Source organism: Rousettus aegyptiacus, unplaced genomic scaffold (assembly GCF_014176215.1).
Source record: "Rousettus aegyptiacus isolate mRouAeg1 unplaced genomic scaffold, mRouAeg1.p scaffold_m13_p_20, whole genome shotgun sequence".
NCBI classification, from domain to species: Eukaryota; Metazoa; Chordata; class Mammalia; order Chiroptera; family Pteropodidae; genus Rousettus; species Rousettus aegyptiacus.
The window spans coordinates 832,108-854,619 of NW_023416296.1; the positions used below are offsets into that span (position 1 = coordinate 832,108).

Genomic DNA, 22,512 nt, shown 5'->3' on the forward strand with positions numbered 1-22,512 from the left:
ACCTTGACGCCTCACCCGGGGGCAAGCGCCGCTCGCCCCGGAAGCCGCATGCGGGTCGCGTGCCTTGTGCCCAGAGACGCCTGCCGGCTGTCGCGACACCTGCCCTGTGCGTGTGACGGCCACCGGTCCCCTCGCGGTCTCAGCATGAAATGCAACCGAGGACCAAACGCGCTGCGGAGTGGCCAGACGCAACGCTCGCTTCTGTGCGCGCGGTGCAAACTGCCCACCACTGACCCCAAACGCACGGAGAGGGCCTCGCGGGGCCACACGGCAGGGCGCACACAGCTCAAGTCCCGGCACAGACGTCCTCGAGTCACCACGACGACGACCAGCTGAGACTGGATGCAAGTGCCCCTCTCACAGGGCTTCAGTGACAGTCAGACCAATGTGACCTCTGTGACCCCGAACCACCGCGGCTCGGACTCCGCCGACCCACTGCTGTGGCCCCGCGTCCGCCTGGACGAAGGGTTTAGACTGCAGGCTGCGGGCGCCTGGCTGGCCCGGGCCCGGGGCCTGCAGGAGCCGCCCGAGCTCCTGCCGCTCCCCCTGTAGCGCTCGGGCCCCATGTGCGGCCGCCCCGACTGCCTTCCTGTCATCCCTGGGGTGACGCCCTTCCCACGACAAAAGCCTGTGACCGGTTCCCTGTCCGCCCCCAGCCAGAGCACACAGAGGGCCCGCACACACTCACATGCGCACACACGCACACACACGCACACACACACGCACACACATGCACGACCTCACCTTGAACGAGAGAAGCCCCAGAAAGCCAGTGCCTGGCAGAATGGATTCCCGAGACGGGAAGGAATGGGACGAAGGAGGTGACGAGGGCGGGGGCCCACGCGCAGCTGCCGGCTCGGTGGCCTCACGCACACGGTGAGCAGCTCCCTGACACCTGCCCCCGCGGCCATCAGCCCAGCCTGAGCGGGGCAGCGCTCAGAGAGGGAGAGCCGGGGCAAACCGTCACCAACCCAGGTGGGTGAGGCCGGTGAACGTGGAGGTGCACAGAGCACACGGTGCCACCGCGGACCTCTGCAGCCCGGCCCACTGCGTGCCGACCGCCCGCTCCCGACTCTGACGGCAGAACCAGGCCAGCTCGATGCTGTAGGCCACCGACCTGGGCTCACACACCGCAGAACGACCCCCGCTGGGTTAATTCACAAGGAGCAGCACGGGCTGGCCCCCAGGCCTAAGGAAACACAGCGGGGACCCTGGAGTCTCAAGATTTCTCAGGGGTCAGAACCCGTCACCCCGCCCCGAGCCCTGTCCCCTGGCCGGCCTGCCTGCCGGCCCACACCTCACCCCTTCCGGCAGTGCCCCGGGTCCGGGTCCCAGGGCGGACAGGACAGTCTGGGCCATGTGCTTGCCTGTCGTGGACCTTAGCGCAGGAAGTGAGGTGGCATCGCCCGCATGCAGCCCGGGGCAGCGCTCCGGGCAACGACTGGACACCTCTGGAGCGCTGGGCACCGCCTGTCCCATGCGGTCTTCTAGAAGTGGAGGAATTCACCTGGTACCCCCGACTCGAGCTGCGTTTGCCCCCAGAAGCCCTGGCGGCTGAAGGAGCAGCGGGCGAGTCCGGGGCAGCGTGAAGGCCTCAGGGGCCGGGCGCCGCCGTGCTGCCCGCTCCTCCGCGCAGCTCGGAGGCCCCGCGCCCGCCGACGCCGGCACCGGCCCGCCTCGCCTGCCCGGCCGCCGCCTCCACAGCACAGCCCGGCACTTTCCTTCCTACTTGGCTGCTTTTCTGGAACTTCCCAGAAGTAGTCGAAGTATTTATTCTCTTGTCTCTCCAGACGCAGTTGTAACCATCACGTCTATTACAGACCCTGCTGCTGCTTCCGAGAGTAAGAACCAAGACAGGGGTCTGAATGGGGGGGCCGGGGGGCGGGAGGGAGCCATTTTCTCAGGTTGATTATTTTACTGTTTTCGAGAGATTCGCTTACTACGTTGCACTTTATGGTTTCAGAACAATTTTCAATGTTTTGTAAATGTTTCTACTCCACAAAGAAAAGCATGGAAATCTGGAAATCACACGGACATATGGGGCGTAAGCAGATGCCTGATTCACCACGTACACTGGGGGGCAGGCAGAGCCGCACAGGTTTTCGGAGGCGCACACTGCACCCTGGCCCCACCGCTCACCGCCAACACAACCGGTGAGAGTGAGCAGCTCGTTCGCTGGGCAAACGGGTGACGCCTGCCCCTCTGAAAGCCAGGAGGCCCTGGCAGAATGAGCCGGAACCAGCCACTCTCGGCCTGGACCCCCGGCCACTATCCCGTCCGGGTGTTCTCGTCAGCAGACCCTTTCGGGGGGTGTCCCAGACCCTCCTGCCGGAGCCCCCGGCCCGGGCTCTCTCTCCTGCGTGGTGCTCGCTGCCCGGGCTCTGGTTTCCAAAGCAGCCCTGAGCGAACGACTCCCAAGGTTCCAGGCCTGGTGTTATCCAAACATCCGCGCTCGGTGACTGATCACGGAAACGACAAGCAGAGTAAACCCTCTCGAGTCCTGCGAGGGAGCCTCCACTTGAGGCACTTGACAGGGCACCGCTGAGCCGCCCAGCAGCCCCGGGAGGCGAGAGGCCACGCTTCTCCCTGGGCCGCGGGGGAGCACGGCAGAGCGCGGAAGGTCACACAGCTTGCGTGACGGCCACGCACCCGGCACGTGCTGGGACGGGGACCCCGCCGCACGCGGCAGGCCTGGTCTGCGGGGACCTGCCAGGGACCGCCTCACAGGCGCACCCCGCCAGCTCCGCTGACAACCCTGGGGGCCCTCGGGAATGTTCTGTCTCACAGTCTGCTGGCAACCCTGCCGGGGCTGCCTGCAAACGAGCCACGTCCGTCAGCGCTGAGCACACGCGCCGCGAAGCTGGCGTCCCTGCGCTGGCGGGGTCGGCTGCCCGTGAGCACCGTCGCTCACGCCCGGCCATCGCTCCTGGCAGCGTGAAGGACACAAGCCACCGGCAGGCCGGGCGGCACGGCCCCGAAGGAGCCGAAACCCTCAACACCCGCCGTGCACGCGAGGACGCACCCAGGCCTGCAGACGGGGGCGTCAGCCGCCAGGAGACCGCAGGGCCGGGTCCCCCACACTCGGGGGCACCGGGGGGACAACGCGGCGGAGGGGCACGGCTCCCGCCAACGGCTGACGCGGAAGGGTCAGGTCCTAGGCGTGAAGACCCTGCACACTACATCATCTCACTTGCATTTTCTTTCTTCTTGAAAACACCGGGGTGGTCTGATTTTATTGTCCATGCCTTCAGGGAGTCCAGGTAACGGGGTGACAGGAGAGCACGTGTCACCGTCTAGTGGGCGACATCTCCCTGTGAACAGCACTGCAACTTAAATTTCGCTGCAGCTCACAGGCAAGGACACACAGCACCGGGACCCGGCCGCCGCGGCCCGGCCTGAGGCCCCGCGCGGTCACTGCGTGCCCGGCCACAGCGCCAGGGGCCCCGCCGGCCCTCTTCGGCCGCTACCTGTGGCCTCTCTGGGCCTGGCGTTTGACCCATGGATGGTAAATGAGGATACTCACCTTCCAGACTGCCGTGAAAATTTAATTAACACAGTACAGCATTTATGCGGCCCGGCATGTCACCAGCCCCGGCATGTCACCAGCCCCGCATGTCACCAGCTCCAAAGGACCTGAGCTGCGGAATAGCCCGAGGGAGTCTCTGTCCGCAGGGAGCTTCGCGGGAAGGCCAGCAGTGAGCAGCGAGGCGCAGGCTCCCCAACACACGGAGGTCGGAGGTGGAGGTCGGAGGTCGGTGCCTCCCCTCCTCAGCTGTCTGTCCCGGTCTCCTTACTGTCACCAGCACCGACAAGAGCTCAGGGCCCAGATTCCCCCACCGCAGCCTGCACCTGGCTGCCGAGCGGCACCCAGCTCCCTCCCGCCATTGAGCTCCCCACTGCCTGGGCACCTGGGACTTCAAGTGGGGCTTAATGTCCCTTCCTCCCAGAAAGGGAACCGCAGGAGGGCAGGCCAGCTCCCGCCAGTAACGACCTGGGCAGCCCTGTGAGTGAGACAGTAACAGAGAGGCAGAGAGGGACCCCAAGACAAATCCAGGCACTGGGAGCCCCTTCACGAGCCAGCTGGGGTTCCCTGCAGGCTCCTGGAACACCTCGCACACGCACAAGTGGGCAGCAGCCGGCAGGACAACCTTGCGGCAAAGGGGACAGTTTGATGCTAATCTGGGCCCAGCCACTAAGCTCTGCAGGATGCCAGGGGCCCTGGCTGGTTCCCTGTGCCTTCTCCAAGCTCCCAAACGACATGCACGTTGCAAAGAAAGTCCCTCAAGGAACAAGGGAATCTTAATGGCTCCGACGCACACTTTGTGATCCTCACCTCTGGCCTTTCCTACCTCGCATGTTAGGAGCATGTTTTTAAAGTTCATTTTTGTTGTTGTTTTTTTAACACTGCCAATTCTATCACCAAATTATAGATTTGGAAATTCACACTTTAGAAAGCTGACACTAAAAATCCCAACTTTCCCAATCAAATTGGACCTCTGTAAGCTTTTCAGTTTTGTACTGAGACCAATAATTTTTCTTAAACAAGTTTTTAATAGGCCGATAAGTGTACAGCTTCCCCCAGTAATCTCCTACCTAAGCCACATGCCCCCGTCCCACGGGCTGACCCAGCTCATCACCAAGTTTGGGGGAACTAAAGCCTGCTCTCAATGAGCCCTACAGCTGAGGAATTTTGAGGCTCAGTAAAAGGCGATGAGCGGGGTTCGCTTGCACCCCCGTGTGACAGTGTTCCCTGCCGCCTGCTTCTCCTGGCAAATACTAAAAAGAACATCGAAACCCGTGCACGACTGTGCGTGGCCCCTGCTGCAGAGTCCGCACCGGCCGCTCACCGCAGCCGAAGGCGCCTGGGGCGCTGGGATGGAGACGGAGCAGCTTTCCTCGTCTTTCTTGTGCCTTTTGCAAGTACTGTGTGCATGCTTATATGTCTGTCCATAAATAAAAATGTTAATGCTATGCACTTTAATTTTTATAAATTTTTAACTAAAACTATAAACTTTATTTAAAAAAAAATAGAATACCACTAAAGTAATTAATAAAACAATCTGTTCAGCACAGTGTTCCCTGGGGTCTAATACAGGGCGGGCCTAGCCCGAAGCAGGCCATGAATAAGTGTTTACCAAATAAATCCAGTTTGCTCTACTCACTCACCAGACAAATCCAGGTTTAAAGAATTTTCTTTTTCCCCAAATCGAAAAGCAGCGGAAATGCTGTTACACCAGGCGAACTCGCCAAGGAGCCAGGGTGTTCAGCCGACGCAGTTATTTGCCAAGCGCCCCTTCACCCCCCAGCTCTGACTTCACAAGCAGAAGCACCTCAAGCTCCGAGCCGTCGCCCTCTCAGAGCGGGACCACCCCATGCAGAAAGGCCTTCCTCCCTTCCGGATGCAGCTTCCCGTGGAGATGTGGCCGAGCATCCTGAGCTTGAGGCGCCCCCGGCCACGTAACAGGCATTACTCACAGGCAGCGCATTCCTTCCAAAGCCCGGCCAGGCCCTCGCCTCCACCCGGGCAGGACGGGGCACCCAGCTCGGCATGTCTCATCAACCACGGGACAGGCCCCTGCTGCGGGTGCCCACGGGAGAGGCCCCGGCCCTCTGGAAAAACGCCGTACCCGGGCGCAGCTCACGCTCGTCCAAGGCAGAGCAGTACCACCAGCCTCTCCCCTTTTGTTCCTTCTCCCCGTCCCCCGGAACGCCCCAGCAAGGAGAGGGGAGAGTAGCCTCAGCCCCAAGAAAATAAGGTAATCAAAGACACTGGCCGGGCACTGTCCTTGAGACAGCCCAGTGTTTCGGAAAATGCAACTCTGGGTGACACCTTTCAAAGGTGTAAACCTATGCGGGTAACTGTCAGGGGCAACAAAAAGGAGCAAACACACGTTTCTATTTCCAAAACTTACTGATCAGTCATCCTAAGAACCCTGAGCACAAGGACGCAGGTCTGATCTCAGGCCACTTTTCCGACCTTGGGGAATGGAACGCTAACCATTATGGTTTGTGTAAGAAGGAAACGAAATGCCTGTATCCTGAGTAAAACCCAAACCGGCTAATAAAAACAGTAGCTGCCAATCAAACAACGGTGCGGGTCGCGGATGGATAAATTGGGGGCCCGAAACGTTTTATATTCTCTGGAACGTAAACAGGGACTCCAACACTTAGCATCCGCAGCCCAATGTGACACCTTCCCTCGGAAGGTTCACAACCCGGTAATTTTCCTACTGCAGATGTGGACACGTCAGAAGTCACCTCGGGCCCCCAACCGCCCCAGTTTGCTCCGGGTCGCTCCGGACGCCCAGCACTGGCGAGAACTTCCGCGCCCCGGGCCGCCCGCCGCGCAGAGCATCCGCGCGGACACGGGACCCCCGGAGCGCACGGCTGAACTCCGGACGCGGCGTGCCCTCCCCGGGGACCCCCGCTCTCCTCCCCGCGTCCCGGTGCACTGCGCGCGGACTCGGGGGCCCTCGGGAGAGGGGGAGGACGCCGTGTCGACCCCGGCGAAGTCTCACCGCGGGTCGCAGCCTTCCCTCCCCGGGGCCGAGAGAATCCGGGGCACACGAGGCACGCCCCGGGTGGGAACGGGGCTGTCCCCACACGGTCTCCCCTCCCCGGGGGCACAGCCTCATCCCAGGGCACAGCGTCCCCCCCCTTTATTCCGGGGGCGCAACCTCCGCTTCCCCGGACGCGGCCTCACCCCAGGACGCAGTTGCCACTCGTGGGGCGCAGCCTTATCCCGCGGCACAGTCCCCGATCGATCGCGGGGCGCAGGCTCACCCCAGGGCGCAGTCCCCACTCGATCGTGGGGCGCAGCCTCATCCCGGGGCGCAGCTCATCCCAGAGTGCAGTGCCCCCTCCGTCGCGAGGCGCAGCCTCATTCCGGGGCGCAGCCTCACCCCAAAGCGCAGCCTCACCCCAGGGCGCAGTGCCCCCTCCATCGCGAGGCGCAGCCTCACCCCGGGGCGCAGCCTCACCCCAGAGCGCAGTCCCCCTCCATCCCGGGGCGCAGCCTCACCCCAGGGCGCAGTCGCCCCTGCATTCCGGGGCGCAGCATCACCCCGGGCGCAGTCCCCGTCCATCCCCGGGCGCAGCCTGCTCTCCCGCGGCTCAGGGCATCCGGCGCAGACGCGGCGCCGCGCGGAGGAGACCCGGGGCCGTCCGGGACGCAGCCTTGTCCTGGGGGCGCAGGCTCCCTCCCCGGCGGCCCGGCCCGCAGCCCCTCCGGGCACCCCGCCGGCGGTTCGGGGTCCTGCGGGAGCCGCACGCCCGGCCCGGCCTCCCCACCTGCCCGGCAGCGCTTACATAAACGCGGCTCCGGCGGCGCCCAGCGACGAGCGTCCGCCCGCGGCGTCCCCCGGCGGTGTCCGCGCCGGCGCCCTCCCCCGCCCGCCCCCGCCTCACCTCCGCCGCCGGGCTCCGCGCCGTGCAGACGCTCGCTCCGCTCGGCCGCCGGGCGCTGCGGCGCGCGAGCCGTGGCCTGGCGCGCCCCCGAGCGCGCCCCCGAGCGCGCTCCCGAGCGCGGCCCGGGCCGGCCGCCGCCTCAGCCTCCGCGCCCGCCCCCGCCGCAGGCCGCGCGCACGCCGGGGTGGGCGACGCCGTGACGCAGGACGTGCGTGCACGCACGCACGCCGCGCCCGGGGTCCGCGGGTCCCGGGACGCGGGCGGGGGCGCGGAGCCGGGCCCGTGCGGGGAGGAGGAGGGTGGCCTGGCGTGGGACCTGGGGCACCGGCGACCCCTGGGAGGACCCGCCGAGAACCGGACGTTCAAACGCATTCTGGCCGGTCGTCCTCCCAAAGAGCCATGTGCAGTGCGAAATCGGGGTCCCCAAACTCCAGAGGGGTTCCCGCGTTTCCGTGTGGCACTCGCAGTGAGTTCTGAAGCCCGTCCAAATTCCCAAAGTTAAGGTGGTCGTGGGTCGGCCGGTTTTGCAGGAAAAGCAGTTTTAAAGCCTTTTTACGGCGTATGCAGTGAACTCCTTCCATTGTATAGCTACACTGAGAAGTGTTTACACGCAATGATAAGCATGTGTGGAAATGCAGCAATTTCGAAGACCAGAATTCCCAGCTCAAGGTCGTGATTCTATTCAGAACAGAAAGAGTTTAATAAGGAAAAATACAGTTCCCGAACACAGGCGCCGAGAGCAGAGGAGCGGGGAATAGCCGCGCAATGCCTTTGGCTGTTGGGTGCTTTACTAGAACTCAATAGTGTTAACCCTAAGAACAGTTATTTCACCAGCAAAGACGGGTTTATTGGAGAATAGCAAGGGACTTGCAACTGGAGACACACAAACTCTGAACCATAGGCGGAGAGAGAGAGAAGGGGGCGAAGTTCCATGAAGAAAAATGGGCCGAGTTGGGGGCAGAGTCCTTTGGAGGGGAGCGAGAGTTTGGGGTGGCGGCGGCTCGCTGGGCTGCTGCTGGGCCAGGAGAAAACCTTCCTTCCTCCCGCCTGAGGAGCGAGGTAGGCTTCCCGTTGGGGAGTGCCAGGTAGCTTCTTCCTGCGTGGGTGTTCTGAGTGGGGGGGTTCTCCTTCAGGGCTTCACCTCTAGATTTGAAAGAGGTTTTTAAATTCATTTTCACAGCAGGCAGAGAGAGTGGTCAGGGCCTGGCGAGCCTAGGGCAGGGCAGGGCCAGGGCAGGGCCCGTGGGCGTAGAGGTTAGACTCCAAGGTCAAGTCCAGCTGCTCCCACTTCTGGCTGTGGGGCCAGAGGGGTCACTCCGGGCCTCCGCGTGGTTCCTCGTGTGTAAGACAGGAAAGGAAAGGCACACGGATGGCGAGCCGAGTGCATGCCTGGTACACGTCACCTGCTCGGAGTCACGTGACAGCAATGCACATGACGAGAGCTCAGTGATCAGCATAAATTAACCACAGGGGAAAGTGCCGCAGGGCCAGTCACATGCGTCAGGTTGCTGTCTGACGAAAGGAAACACTGCCTTCGGGGCCAGCCAGCGCACAAGCAGGCCCAGCGCCCTGCCTGAGGGCCCAGTGCCAGGTACAGGGACCGAGGGCCACTGATTGACAACTAAGCAAAAATCAGGCTTCCTGGGACACCCTCTGGGGACTCATCCGGAATGAGGGGAGTGGGAGGACCTTTATCTATTCCTGTGTAACACACACCCCAAAACTAAGTGTCTTAAAGCAGTCATCTGCTCGGATCCTGTGGGCCCACAGCTGGGGTGGCTCAGCTCTGCCTCGTGGGGTGTGGACTGGGACCCTGCACGTGGGCCGTGTGTCACCCGCCGTCAGCAGGCCGGCAGGACCACTGCTCATGGTGACAGAGCTCCAGCCTTGGCACCATGTTCACGAAGGTCCCATTGGCCAAAGGAAGGCGAGGGCTAAGCCCCGGGTGTGTGAGAGGGGCCCACTCAGGGACTTGGCAGAGGGATGTGCGGCTCACAGGAGGCCATCGCTGTGGCCACCTTCCTCAGGCCGTCATTTAATGTCAACCCTGGTGACTGCCCTTCAGTTGTAGCTGGAGCCGTGACTCTCGTCCCCTCCCTCAGCAGCAGTGGTGAGAGCAGGTGCCTGTGTCCGAGACCCTCAGGCTGCTCTGGGGACAGGCGAGGAGCTGGGGTGGCCCCTTGCAGTTACGCCACCTCAGACACCGTTGCCTCCAGATACAGACGTGTCGTGGCCTTCCCTCCAGCTTGGCAGAAGGGCACACGGAACACGCCTCGTTATGCTGATGGTGGGGCGTTCCCGGGGGCGTGAGCAGCACACCCACTTGGGGACCCAAGAGGTCAGGTGCTTCGGGGAGGGATCCCACCACCTCCCGAGGAAAGCCCATCTGCCCCTTGTCCACCATCAGTGTTGCTACCCGGGTGCCCGGGCTGGGCGTCCCCACGGAGGCGCTGGCAGCTGTAACCACATACAGGCTGTTATTGGGCCTTCTGCACCCAGAGCAGCACCCAGGCCTGAACCGCCGCCCTGCCCCCGGGCACCCCTTCTGTGTACCCCACTCACACGGGCCCCCAAAATAAAATACCATCTTGTGTCCAGGAAAACAAGCGTGATGCCCCACTGCTCACCTGCAGGACCCCAGCTGGCCTTCTGCCTGCCCATGACGTGCTATGAGGTTTTACAAAGGCGCGCGAAGCCTCGGTGCGGGAACCCTGTCTACACAGCGCAGAAGGTGCCTCGGCTGCTTGTACATGGCCACGTAGCTGCCGGCCACTGGCAGGATCAAAAGTTGCTCTGGGCACTACAAACGCCTGTGGGACACGGTGGTACGACCGGGCTTGTCATCGCCTGCCACAGACACAGGAGACAGAGGTAAATGGGGCCCCAGGCTGCGGCCCGGAGCGGAGCGGAGCAGATCGGATCAGAACCACCAGGAGGGGAGGGCTCTCTCTGCCTTTACCACCCGGGCTTCCGGGCAGCCTCGGGGCCACAGGACGCGTTCAGGGTTCACAGCTATAAGATCCACTCTTCTGTCCAGCTCCCTGGCAGAGCGAGTGGGCACGGGCTGAGCCACGGGGCTGCAGCACAGAGGGCCCCTGTCACAGCCTGGCTCTCTGGCCCTTCAGTCTGGGCTCTCAGGCGACCACCCCTCTGCTGCCACAGGGCGGCGGGTGTGATTCCGTTACCGCCTCCAAGGGGCAAGCACGTCCCTGCCCTGCGCTGCTGAGACCACGCAGGTCCCAGGAACCGTCGTTCGGGCCGAGTGTGGGTTCCAACCATTTAGTCACAAGGACAACCTTGTTCTTTGGTCACCCGTTTCACTGCAGACCCTGCGTACAACCAAAAAATGTGCCTGGAAAAACGTGCATTGCCTTATTTTATTTAATTCTGTCCCATCCGTTTGGAAAAAGACATGGGTACTTTTCGATTGCAGGCTAAAAGTAGGTCATTGATTTCTTGGTTTTTAAAAGACTTGGGAAGATAAAACTGCTAATGAGAAGTAACCAATACACTGAGATGCATTTATTTGAGATGTAATATATTCCGTCCTATTTTAAAAAACAAAACAAAACAAACGTGAGACTGGAGTGACGAAAACAAGGTCGCACCAGGCCCCTCGGTCAGCTCTTCCTGGGGACGGCTCGCGGGGAGTCTGCCCGGCTCACCACGGACCGCCCCCTGGGCACCCCCTGGCCCACAGTGAACCCCTGGGCACAGGATGGCCCAGGAGGAACCTTCTTTGTGCTCTGGGATACGCACACACTGCCAGGCCCCGGGAGCGTCTGACCGGGTGTGACCTCCCCAGGAACGTGGAGCTGGCGCTGAGCCGCTCCTGAGTCCCCGCGTGCCTAGACCTGAGCTGTTGAGACCCAGCGGTTCGTATGGCCCTCTCCACGTGCCACGTGGCCCTCCCCGGGGAAGCCAGCCCGAAGCGAGCGTCACGGGGGACAGGCAGAGACCAGGATCTGAGACAGCGCTCTGGCCGCCCGGCGGCGGGCCACGTGTCCTGCGCTCGGTGGACGCAGATGAAGAAGGTGACCCATGGCTGCCGAGGTGTCCACAGTCTACCGGTGACATGGGCAGGGGGCAGGCGTTAGGGTCGGACCGGTTCGGACCCGCGCCGTGGTCATGTGGCCACGAGCCGTCTGGCCCGGGCGCTTGTCCTCGGCCCCCGCGAGGATAACGTAGCACCTCGCCAGCCGCCCGCGCCAGGTGGCAGAGAACGGGGTGCCGCAGCTCACTGACGGGGCCTCTGGAGCTCCTACCCCGCCCCCCGGAGCCACCGCAGAATGGGGCGGGCTGCGGGGCCAGAGTGGAGCGCGAGGCCAGAGGTGGGCACACCGAGGCCCGTGGCCGGTTTCTGTGCGGTCCGCAAGGCCAGGACGAGCGTCACACTGCGTAACAGGAAGAACATGCAAGCGACGTAGGTGGCCATGAAGCCCAGTACTGACCGCCTGGCCGTTTACAGAGGAGGTGCGCACGCCGCCGCTGTAAGCCCGGTGGGACCCGCCTTCACGGCAGTACCCGGATGTCCGGGGGCGGGGAAGAAACGCAACCCCAACCGGGCCATCGGGACAGGGCGAGGGGTCGGGGCTCATTCCGCCTCCCCGGTGTCTGCTCTGAGCAGACGCACGTGGCCAGGTGAGGAGCTCAGGTGGCGGCACGGAAGAGGGGAGAGCTACGGGGCTTTGGGAAGTAGACTTGATCAGACTTGGTGACGGGCTGGGCAGGGCTGTGGCGAGGGAGGGTCAGCGACCACCTGCGCGGTCCCGGCTGCGCATGCTGGAGGGGACTGTGCTACGTGCCGAGGTGGGAGGAGAGTGACAGCCGGCTGGGGAGAAGCCCGGAGATGCTCCCGCCAGCGCTGGGTTCGCGAGACCCGTCGGAAGTCAGGTGGCTGTGTCGGGAGGACAGCGGGGTGTGCGGGACTGGCGTCCTGGGAAGGGAACAATGGTGGGGACTCATGTCGGGGAGCCGTGAGGATGGAAGTGGTCGCCTGGGGAGAGAGGAGAGAGGAGAACTTCAACCATTAAAGTGGGGTGCGCGGTGCAGGAGCGGAGGAGACGGGGAGACAGGTAAGAAAAACAGGAGTCCGAGAAACGGGAGGACGACATCCATCCACTGTGTGTGGCGACACAGAGGTCGCGGCGCCTGAAGAATACAGTGGTGTGTTGGTGTTCACGGAAAGGGGACAGTTGCCTCTCATACAGTGAAGCTGTTATAACCGCGACTTCCAGACCTGAAAAGACTGGGAGAGAGAAGGCGTGGACCCATTTCACAGACGAACAAACGACCCAAATAAACGACCGTAAAACCCCAACACGCAGCAAACCGAACTCCAGTAATACAGAAAGTGACCACCGGAACGTATGGCCAAGCTGGTTTGCCCGAGGATCTAGCCCTGGCTCGACGCTTAAAATCCACAAGTGCGAATCACTGCATCAGGAGATCGCGCAGCAGCCCCCATGCGATCATCCCGACAGACGCGGGAGAGGCTTTTCACGAAACCCAGCTCTGCTCACGCCGAGAAGGGCAAGCTCTCGGGACATGGAACCGAGGGAACTTCCTTGACCTGGTCCAAGCTGCCTAAAGCAGACGTCAGACCCATGGGGAAACGAACGCAGGAGCATTTAAATCAGAAACGAAACGAGGACCTCGCTCTTTGGGCTCCCATTAGAGCCCAAACAACAACACGACACAACCACGGAATAAACTGTGTAAAGGTTGGAAAGGAAAAAAGAAAAATTCACGGGCGATGTGATCGCACATGCAGAAAATTGAAAATAATCTACGGCTAAATTCTTAGATTTAATAAACTCTAGCAAGGTTACTGAGTCTAAAATCAGCACACACACACAAACCGATTTTTAAACATCAAGAAACAACATGTAATTTAGAAAAAATGATCCCATTTACAATGGCAACAAAATTATGAGTTAAAAATAAATCTAACAAGTGTTATGATCTTTAAGAAGAAAAATATTTTTAAGAATTCTTGATAGAGCAAGTGGATGTAGAGACACCAATTTAATAAGTAAGACAATGTCAGCATCATAAAGATGTTACTTCTTCCCCAAATTACCTACAAAGTCAGTGGGATTCCGGTAACTATTCCAACATATTTATGCAACTTGGCTGACTAACTTGTGACGGGAAGGCAGAGGACCGAGAGGGGCCGAGACATCCCTAAAGAGAGAGAAGGAAGTGGGGACTTGCACCAGCAGGTGTCGAAACCTACTTTAAAGCGCAGGAACTTACCAGCCGAGGAGGGACAGATTGACCCGTGAGACACACAGGAGGAGGAGCGGGCCCACATGTGTTTTTCCACATGACAGCTGAGGCGCCGCAGGTCGGCGGGAAACCAAAGGCTTCGGTAAGTGATGCCGGACACTCGTTCGTCCCTGCGGGGGGAACGGAATTTGGCACATACCTTACACCCCGCACAAGGCTCAGTCCAGATGAATTAAGAAAAACAAAACTTTTAAACTTTTAAAATACAGGCAAATACCTCCATGACCTTGGGGAAGGAGGATTTCTTAGGGTGCACGTGCTAACCAGGAGAGGTAAGACTGAGAGATGTCTGGATGTGAAGAGACACGTCACAGAGAGGAGGATGTTTGCGACATGTGCACCTGTCGGAGGATCCGTATGCAAATGAGAAAAGCAAATGACTTAAAAAAAAAAATGGACAAAAGACAGGATCAGCGGAGGCCCACACGTGGCCCAGAAGCACATGACAGGACATTCAGCCTCATTCACAGGGACGTGCGGGCTCGGGTCACAGCGATACTCTCGTACACCCCCGAACCGGCAAACATTTCAAAGACTGACGGTATCAAGGGTTGGAGAGGATGCGGGTCGCCGAATTCTTAAACATCGCTAGTGGGAGCGGAATTTGCTCCCGCTTTGGGAAACAGGTGTCTCATAAAACTGCGTATTCTCAGCCCACTGCCACTGGTCTCCCTCGCAGGAACCCGTGCACGTGTGCTCGGGAGGGCGCGCGGAACGGCCGTGTTCACGCTGTCCACCTACCCCGCACAAGACAAAATGCCTCGGGGCGGATTCACCCTGCCCCGTCCACCCGTACACGTTGTGAGGCGGGGATGTTCAGCAGCTCAGCTACAGTGACACCTGACAGGGGGATCTTGGAAATAAAATGTTGACTGAAAAACGTGCCCCTTTGCAAAGCCTGAAAACAAGGCAAACGGAACATGAGAGGGCTTAGGCACGGATGCAGCACACATACGTGTTGTCATGTCTGCATGTGTAATTTATCGCGCGCCCACGCGTAGCTGTGCACGCACACGTACACACGCACCTGCACACAGCCAGGCAGTGGCGGGCACAGTTTCCGGCGGCGCTTGCCTGCGGCATGAGCGGGCGGGGGGAGCGCCCGCAGCCGGAGGTCCCGGGAACGGCCCCAGCCCTGGGCTGTGGCGAGGATGGAGAGGGCATGCGGGGTGCTTTGTAAGTTACGTCCGTGTGCATGCAACCTCTTGGTAAGTCAAATAGCATATTAAGTATATTTTAAAGGGAAAATTTTGAAAGCAGAGGACAGGCGAGACGGGACTCGGGCGGGGCGGGGGGCGGGGCGAGCTTGGCACAGGGACTCCTGGCCGGTGTGCCTGGGGAGAACGATAGGCCACTTTGGGAAACGATTTGGAATCTGACGCAGACACATGCACGTCCCTAAGAACCCGCCGCCCCGGAGCAGCTCGCCCACGGTGCCGGGAGGCGCGTGGCTGTGTGTTTGTAGGATCACAGCCCTGGCACTCATGGTGTGCTGTGCACAGACGTGGGCGTGCGTGGGGGTCTCCTGGGGCGGCGCGCGGGGGGCAGTCAGCAAGGAAACGGGTTCTCGGCGGGGACACCGGGGCAATAAGGCCACATGTGCTTGTGAAGATTAAATGGGATCAGCGTGAGGGATTAGCATTGCCAAACACCCCAAGGGCTTTGTGAGGAAAGACGGGTGTAAATCAATACACACACTAAACAAATTAGCAGCTTCGCCAACTTCGCTTGAACAGTAGATTTTTTTTTAGAAATCAGACGCAAAGCAGAACAGCTCCTGGTAACGTGCAGAGCAAAGCCCGGACCAGCCCCATCCAAGACCTTCCCTCCCTTCCATGCCGCGTCCCCTCTGACGGGCCAGCTGAGCGTCCTGGACCACGAGGACACGGTCGAAGCCGCCACCGGCGGGCTGGGCTCCGCGAGCCACGGGAAGAACTGAAAAGCAACCCGAAGCTTTACCCCGGGGCCAGAGAAAGCCAGCGTCACGGCCTGCGGCTGCCCCGCTCCTCGACCCCGGGACCTCGCGCCGTCCAGACCCTGGGTCTGCCGTTCACCCTTTCTGTCGGGACTTAATTAAGCCGTGTCCCTTTGTCCCCGTGACTCAATGGGAGTCGGCCAGCAGGAAGAGGGGTGCCCCAGGAAGAGTCTTTGGCCTTCCACCATTCGATGATTGAGGCGAGTTTTCCTCCAAGTGTGGCCTCCAGACTAGCTATGGGACAGTCACCTGGGCTGCTCCTCACAGAGGCAGCCCTGGGCCCCCAGGCCGACCGTGTCAGGCTCTGCAGAGGGACCCCGGGAGCCCGTTTCCAGCAGGACCCCGGGGGGTTTGAGCGTCACTGAGCAGATGTGTTGTTTGCTTCTGGAGCTGATGCCCAAAGCTCTGTGCCACGCCCCCTTCCTCAAAGACCCAGACAGACTGCAGAGCTCTGGGACTCTGTCTCCTCTGGTGGCAGCACTCCCTGGAGCGATGGCGCCCCTCGGTGCCCTGTGCCTCTGAGGCATGTGTGCCCAGTGCTTCCTAGGTGTCCCGTGATCCTCCCAGCACTCTTCCCGGAACCCCTCTCTGCTCTGTCCCTTCCCCACAGGGTCACTGCAGGCGCCGTGCCCAGGGACAAGCCGTGGGAGACTCGGGAGAGTGTGGGAGAAGCCCCGGCCTGTGGCCTCCAGCTGGCCCTCTGCCGCCCGTCGCTGTGTCCTCACAGCTGGACGAGGCCTGCGGGGGTGGGGAGTTCACGGCCACACTTTCTGCCCCAAGTGTGGAGGCAGCATGGCCAGATAGAGGACAGGCCCCTCCTCAGGTGAGCCGCTCTGGGCCTCCGCGCCCCCGTCAGAGAGGTCGCCTGTAAATCGCATGTCAGCAAAGTGCAGGCCATCCTGTGACATAACCAACATGTGAAACAAAGTGTCAGCTCGACATGTGCAGTGTAACAGCAGTCGGGCACAAGGCCTGGTCTCCGTCTGCCGTGCTATCCAGCCAGAGAGAGACCCGTCCCCACGCAGGATGTGGGGGCCAGGATTCTAGGACAACTTAGGGACCTAACGGCAAACCTGAGTCCTCCTGTCCAAGGCCAGCCACTGCGGGGGCGTGTGGCAGAGGCGCTACTCGGTAATTCAGCACATCTCTTTCTGAGGGAACATTCAAGTGACAAAAAAGGATGTCGTGTTTGTCATTGTCCTGGGGGGGGCTGGGGAGAGCACGTCCGTGAGGGCGCAGGGTCACCACACCCTGCATGGACCCACACCAGGGCGTGTCAGGGCGGGACCCACGCCAGGCGCGTCAGAGCCGCTGCGGTGGAGGGGCCCAGGGCCTGGGGAGGGGTGGGTGGGGTGGCCGAGCTTCTGCAGGCCTGAGCAGGTCCCAGACTCCGTGCTGCCTCGGGTCCAGGACCTCAGGGAAATGCAGGCACACATTCCAGAAAGATGACAGCACCGTGGCCTACGTGGGTCCGTTTGAATGGCCGAGGTCCACAAGCCCAGCTAGTTTGGCTTTCCAGAACGCCACTTCTATTTTTGGTAGAATATAAAAGCTTTGACTATTTCCCAAAATGGAAAAGCACATGTTTTTCCTGCCGGTCTTATCATATCTGGTTGCCCACTGAGCGCGCCCGCGGGGTCTGCGGGCGCCGGCGAGCCCCGTTCCGGTTCCGGGCGCGCCCCCTCCGCGTCCCCGAGCAGGGCTGTGGCGCGCACGCGCACAGGCGCTTCCCGGGCTTCATTTCGGTTTTTCACGCTCTGTGTTTCACACACACACCCAAGGGGGGTGTGCAGGGGGCAGCAGGTGTGTCCAGGCCTCGGGTCCAGCGGCACCCCCCCCCTCCCCCGGCTCCTCGCACTGCGCGCAGCGGCCAGTGTGCTGGGCACGCGCTCGGGCTATGAAAGGAGATGGGGGGCTGGGGGAAGGGCGGGGGTAACTGGCTGTTTCTGGAAACTCTCAGTCCTCGTCATGCCCCTAAGTGTGAGCCAACGTGCCCGGCTGGGCTCACTCCCAACAGCGTGTCAGCCTCCATGGCAACCAGGTGATTGACAGGAGGATTTCAGCTTAATTATTAAAAACGTTTCTGGAAAGTAACAAACTTGTTAACACACTCGGTAAAACAGCAGTTACTCTACGTCCCCCTCCCAAAGGAGCCTGCAGCAAGTTCGCCAGAAACGCTAGCGCCCGCAACCCGCCCGGCGCGGCCCCAGACCCTCCCCTGTCAAGTCCTAACCCGTTGCCCTGACTGGCGGTACACGCGGGAAATGCAAAGACACGGGGTGGCTTGTGACAGACGCACGCCCTCTGCAGCCAGAGCCCCCTTCCCGCCAGAGCAACCACCCCGCCTCCAGAAAGTCCCTTTCAAACAAACCGACAGGAAGCCGCGGTCGGGATTTCTGACCCGCAGCGGGACTGCTTCGGGACCCCATTCTGTCCCGTCCATCTGCTGTCACTCCGCCTCGCTGCTCTGCCTCGCCGCCAGTGCCCAGGACCTGTTGGGGCCGCCAGGCTCCGGGGCGCGCCTTGCGTCTCCATTACGCTTTTAGAATCAGCGCCGCGATGTCTACGCAAACGCCAGCTGGGATCTCGGTGAGGACTGTGTGGATCAGGAGGTCGCTTTGGGGCGAAGGGGTGCTCTGCCCGCGGCCGTGGCCCGGCCCTCCGCTGAGGTAGTGGCTTTCGTTTCTCTCTGCAGCGATTTTTTTAGCGTTTTCAGCATACAGGTCTTGCATATCCTTTTGTTCAATTCATTCCCACTCATTTGATGTTTTTTGCTGCTACTGTGAAAGGTGTGTTTAGATTTACATTTCCCGTTGTTTCCTGCTCTCATATAGAGATGCAATTGACTTTGCATGCTGACTTTGTGTCTGGCCTGGCTACACTCACTTACTAACTGCAGTACTTTTTGTAGGTTCTTTAGGATTTTCTACATCCACAACCATGTTGTTTGTGAAAAGACAGATTTCCTTCCACCCCTTCCATCTGTGTGCCTTCTATTTTTTTTTTCTTGCCTTATTGCACTGGCCGGGGCTGGGATACAGTGTTGCGAAGAGCACTCCCTGTGCCCATATGACTGAGCTAATCAGACGGTGGAGCAGATGGTGCCGAAGTCCCAGGAAACCATAAAAGGAAGGACAACTCGGGATTTTCCTTTTGGGGCCCAACTGCTTTCTCGATTTTCATTAAAGAGCAGACCTGGAAGGGTATCGCATACCAGTGTAATGCAGGAGAGGCAGGTTGGCTACGTCACACGCAGGCCTCGTGAAAAATTAAAACGTGGGCGTCTTGTCCAGGCGGCGGGACCGAAAGCCCTGTCCTGTCTGGCAAAGTCCACGTCCGTGCTGCGCTCTCCCCGGTTCTCCTCTCCTGGTCACGGTGGTGTCTATTTGTTTGCTGTTTAATGTCATGCTCCCTGGGGCATGGAATACTCGCAGGGTAAATATAGACCCTCAGGGCAGTGGGGGCCCCACCCTACACCCTTCCAGAATTTTTTGGCTCCTTTATTGCTTTGTTGTAACTTTTGCAACTGTTTGACCCCTTACAATGGGCATGCATCCCTCCTATAGAGAACAGCCGGTTCCTCATTCTAAAATAGGATTTTAAAAAGGAGCCGGGCACTCAGATGGCCTTGGCGGGGGGAGGGGCAGACATAAGTGGCAGTCTGCGAATGGGAGCATTAATATTGCCTAAAAATATCTCTAATTTGCATCTCTGACAAGCGAATGTTTTATGGGAAAACCATTTTTATTTCAGGATTTCGGGGCAGCTGACGGCCCCCCTCTGCCAAGACCGCCGCTGGTCCTGCGTTTCCTTTTATTCTTCTGCCGCTCAATTCTGTCCTTCCACGAATAGCGGAAATCGAAGGTGCAGGAAGAGAGATAAACGTCCGCGACGGGGAGCGGCCTCTGCCCCAGGGGCCGGCTTCTGGGCCTTCTCTTCCTCTTCTCAACAAAGGACTGGCTCTTTGTTTTGTTTTGCTTTTTTTTCCTCGGGGATAATTTGAGAGCCTGGTTATTTAAGAGACGGCGGCGGACGACTGCAGTCCCGGCTGGAGAGGTGTTTCTCTGCGTGTGGGAGCACGGGCGCCCCGTGTCGCTGTGTGCAGCGGGGGCTTTTCACGCCTGGCTCTGCTAGTCCTGCTCAAGCCACTCGGCAGAAAAGTCTAAAAATACCCTCCCCATCGCGGTGGCTCTCGTTCAGTGAGACCAGCGCCGCCCCTGGGTTGACGGCATCTGGGTAAGGAAGGGCGGGCACCGACCTTGCCGCGGGCCTGGTGGCTGCTGGGCCGCAGCCCAGGACGCCGGACATGCCCACGCAGCGAGGCAGGGCTGCTCCTGTCCTCGCAGCCGGAAGTCGGAACCCCTGCCCTGCCCTCTGCTCCCCGAGTCTCCTCCGAGGGTCCCAGCCCGGCAGCAGAGTCCTCTCCAGAGGCCCGTGCGCCGAGCCTTCCCCGCGTCTCCCAGGAGCTGGGACACCCGTGTTGTTGAGGACACTCTGGGGAAGTCCTGACAGGTGCACTTTTCTGTGAGACCTGAGGGCCAGGTGGGCTCCTGGCACTACCTGGGCATTGTGCCCTCACCTCGATGCAGTGGAGCGCTGTGGATGAGAAGGGGCGTGGCCTCCGCTCGCGCACTGCTGTTCGCGTCCTCAGTCGTCAGCCGCCCTGGCAATGACCCTTTTCGTGCCGCCCGTTCCTGCCCTGGAACCCGAGGACGCTGGCGCCCCTGGGAGGCTCTGCTCACCTGCGGCCCCTGGCCTCCCCCGCGCCCGGGAGGGGAGGGCGGTGCAGAGTGGACCGGCAGTGGGGCGCAAGCCCCGCCCACTGCGGGAACCCCGCTGAGGACCACCCCAGCTCTGGAGACGCAGAGGCTGGCTCTCACCGTCGGCCTACTGGCAGGCTAGATGCTGCGCCCCGTGCAGGGGCGTCATGGTTAACCTTAGTGTCAACTTCACCGGGCCGCAGGGGCCCCACATTCGGTTCAACACCACTCGGGGTGTATCTGTGAAGGAGACGAACATTCACACGGAGGGAGAGAGCAGACGCCCCTCCCTGTGGGTCCCAAGATGAAGGTCCCAAGAGCCCCGGCGCCCGCCCCCAGTCCGCAGGGACTCCAGGGCCCCTCCGTTCCCTGCCTTCGCCGGCGCCTGACTCAGCTGCAGGTCCTGACGCGCCAGCCTCGACTCGTGCGCCAAGGCCTCACGCACTCTCCCCGCGCGCTCACCCCTCGGTGCTCCTTGGCTCCAGGGCGCCAGCCCGGAGTTCCAGGGGGAGGTGTGGGCGACAGACCGGGTGCGGGTTTATCGCCGAGGCGAGGCGAGGCCACGCGGGAGCAGCCGCAGGGGAATGAGGGGAACCGGGGCGCCGTGCTGGGCACGCGTGGCCTGCGTGGGCGGCACACGCAGACGCCTCGCCCGTCCTGGCACACTCGTCCGTCATCTCCAGCGCGTCCCTCCGCCGACAGCAGGTCGGAGCTGCTGGGGACCTTCCGCCAAGTCCGTATTGGCCCCCGGCGCGCTGGTGCGCAACCCAATGGTGTGGGAACTGCTGCCGCCCGCTCTGCGTGAGCTGAGCTCATCGCTTTTAGATGACAAATGGAGCAACAGCCTGCAGCCTAACAAGCCCGGTCGATGGGCGGCGGCCGCGTTCAGGCTCCTGGGCCGACGCCCCGTGGCCCCAGGCTCTCGTCTGTTCCCTTCGGCGCGGGGCCAACTGGCGTCCGGGAGATGCTTCTGTGTTTCATGGACAGTCTCTGCCGGCCTCCAATTTTCCTTCCAGGCTCCGCCTTCCTGGGAACACCGTCTTGGCTGACCCTTTCCCTCCGCGAGGCAGCCAGTCCCGAGGCTCACTCTGTGGCAGCAGAACCCCTCCCCCACCCACAGCCCAGGTCCAGCGTCACAGTGAAAAGCCCAGCTGTACCATTAGGCTCCAGGTGTGTCCGGTGCAGCCTATTCGGATCTGACGACTTGGAGAAATTTTAAGGAGAGCTTATAAAATATTAATTTGTGATCGTGTTCAATGAAGCGACCATACATCTTCATAAAATTAAGATCAGACTCTACAACGATGACGATTCTATAGCGCCTGCCAGGTGCCAGGTGAAACACGAGCGCATACTTCACGTGCGTTTCCCTGTCTGACCTTCAAGACAACCGTGGCATTGGTACGATGACAATGCCCACCCGGCTGAGGCGATGGCGGTTCTGACAGGCGCGCCTTTCCTGGGGCCGCCTTCTGGCATGGCCCTCTGGCCCGCACAGGGGAGCCAGGACAGAGGTGCTGGTCCCCCACTCCCGTGTCCCGGGCGACGGAGAATTCAGGAAAGTTAGTGCCCACAGCCACAGAGCTGAGCGTAAGGGCAGACGCACAGACACGCACGCTCAGAACCGCACGCGCTCGTCCCGTGATGACTGAGGGGACAGCCACGAGTCAGATGGGAGGGAAACGGGGAGAGTAGAACAAAACGCCCTCGACGAAGCGCCGCGCAGCAAACCGGGGAGCATGGCCGCGGACCGGAGAGACGTGGGAACCCACGCCGCACACGGAGCGTTAATATCTTGCTGTTTAAAGAACCTTCTCTATGTCAATTAGGGAAAGACCAACAACAACAACAAAAAAAACAGGGAAAAGGCTACGGGCAAGTAAGGAGAAGAGCAGCGAATTGTCAACGAGCGCGGAAGTCGATCCGCACTCTTGCCGCTGTGAATCAAAGCAGCGGATCAGCGACCGCGGAAAGCACCGCGGGGGGCGGGGCTCGCGGGACGCCGAGGCTTTCGCCAGCTGTTCCTGTGAGACACTTCGATGTCACCCACCAGAAACCTTAAAAATGTGTCCAATTCCC

At 60.9% G+C, this 22,512-nt stretch overlaps 2 protein-coding genes across 8 annotated transcripts in view; one reads left to right on the plus strand and one right to left on the minus strand.

The window, feature by feature from the left end:
• The window catches only part of ADARB1 (adenosine deaminase RNA specific B1), a 70,650-nt gene extending 63,159 nt beyond the window's left edge, over positions 1-7,491 (minus strand). For 2 of the 6 annotated variants that reach the window (XM_036238097.1, XM_036238096.1), the window contains exon 1: positions 7,022-7,100. In XM_036238097.1, the coding sequence (XP_036093990.1) occupies positions 7,022-7,085 (64 nt within the window). In that variant the 5' untranslated portion in view covers positions 7,086-7,100. Of the gene's footprint in view, positions 1-7,021; positions 7,101-7,308; positions 7,378-7,407 lie in introns of those variants that run through there. The other 4 variants (XM_036238101.1, XM_036238099.1, XM_036238100.1 and 1 more) reach the window with 4 other exon arrangements.
• Positions 7,492-7,654: 163 nt separating this feature from the next.
• Positions 7,655-22,274, plus strand: LOC118614909. Of its 2 annotated transcripts, XR_004956160.1 has the most exons (3): positions 7,655-8,998; positions 10,006-10,278; positions 19,427-22,274. XR_004956160.1 is itself a non-coding variant. In XM_036238120.1 (2 exons), exons 1-2 carry the CDS (start codon positions 9,686-9,688, stop codon positions 15,769-15,771), a joined length of 915 nt encoding a protein of 304 aa, XP_036094013.1. In that variant the 5' UTR covers positions 7,655-9,685; the 3' UTR covers positions 15,772-16,962. The 2 variants fall into 2 exon arrangements, 1 of the variants encoding a protein (XP_036094013.1); XM_036238120.1 differs by lacking the exon at positions 19,427-22,274 and adding an exon at positions 15,450-16,962 and having other exon boundaries at positions 7,655-10,278.
• The last annotated feature ends 238 nt before the right edge of the window (positions 22,275-22,512 follow it).

Excerpts from the sequence above, each read along its gene's own strand:
- LOC118614909 (XM_036238120.1), top strand. The coding sequence starts at position 9,686 with ATGCTGATGGTGGGGCGTTCCCGGGGGCGTGAGCAGCACACCCACTTG. Across the intron at positions 10,279-15,449 it reads CACAGACACAGGAGACAGAG|AAATCAGACGCAAAGCAGAA; the intron begins GTAAATGGGGCC and ends ATTTTTTTTTAG.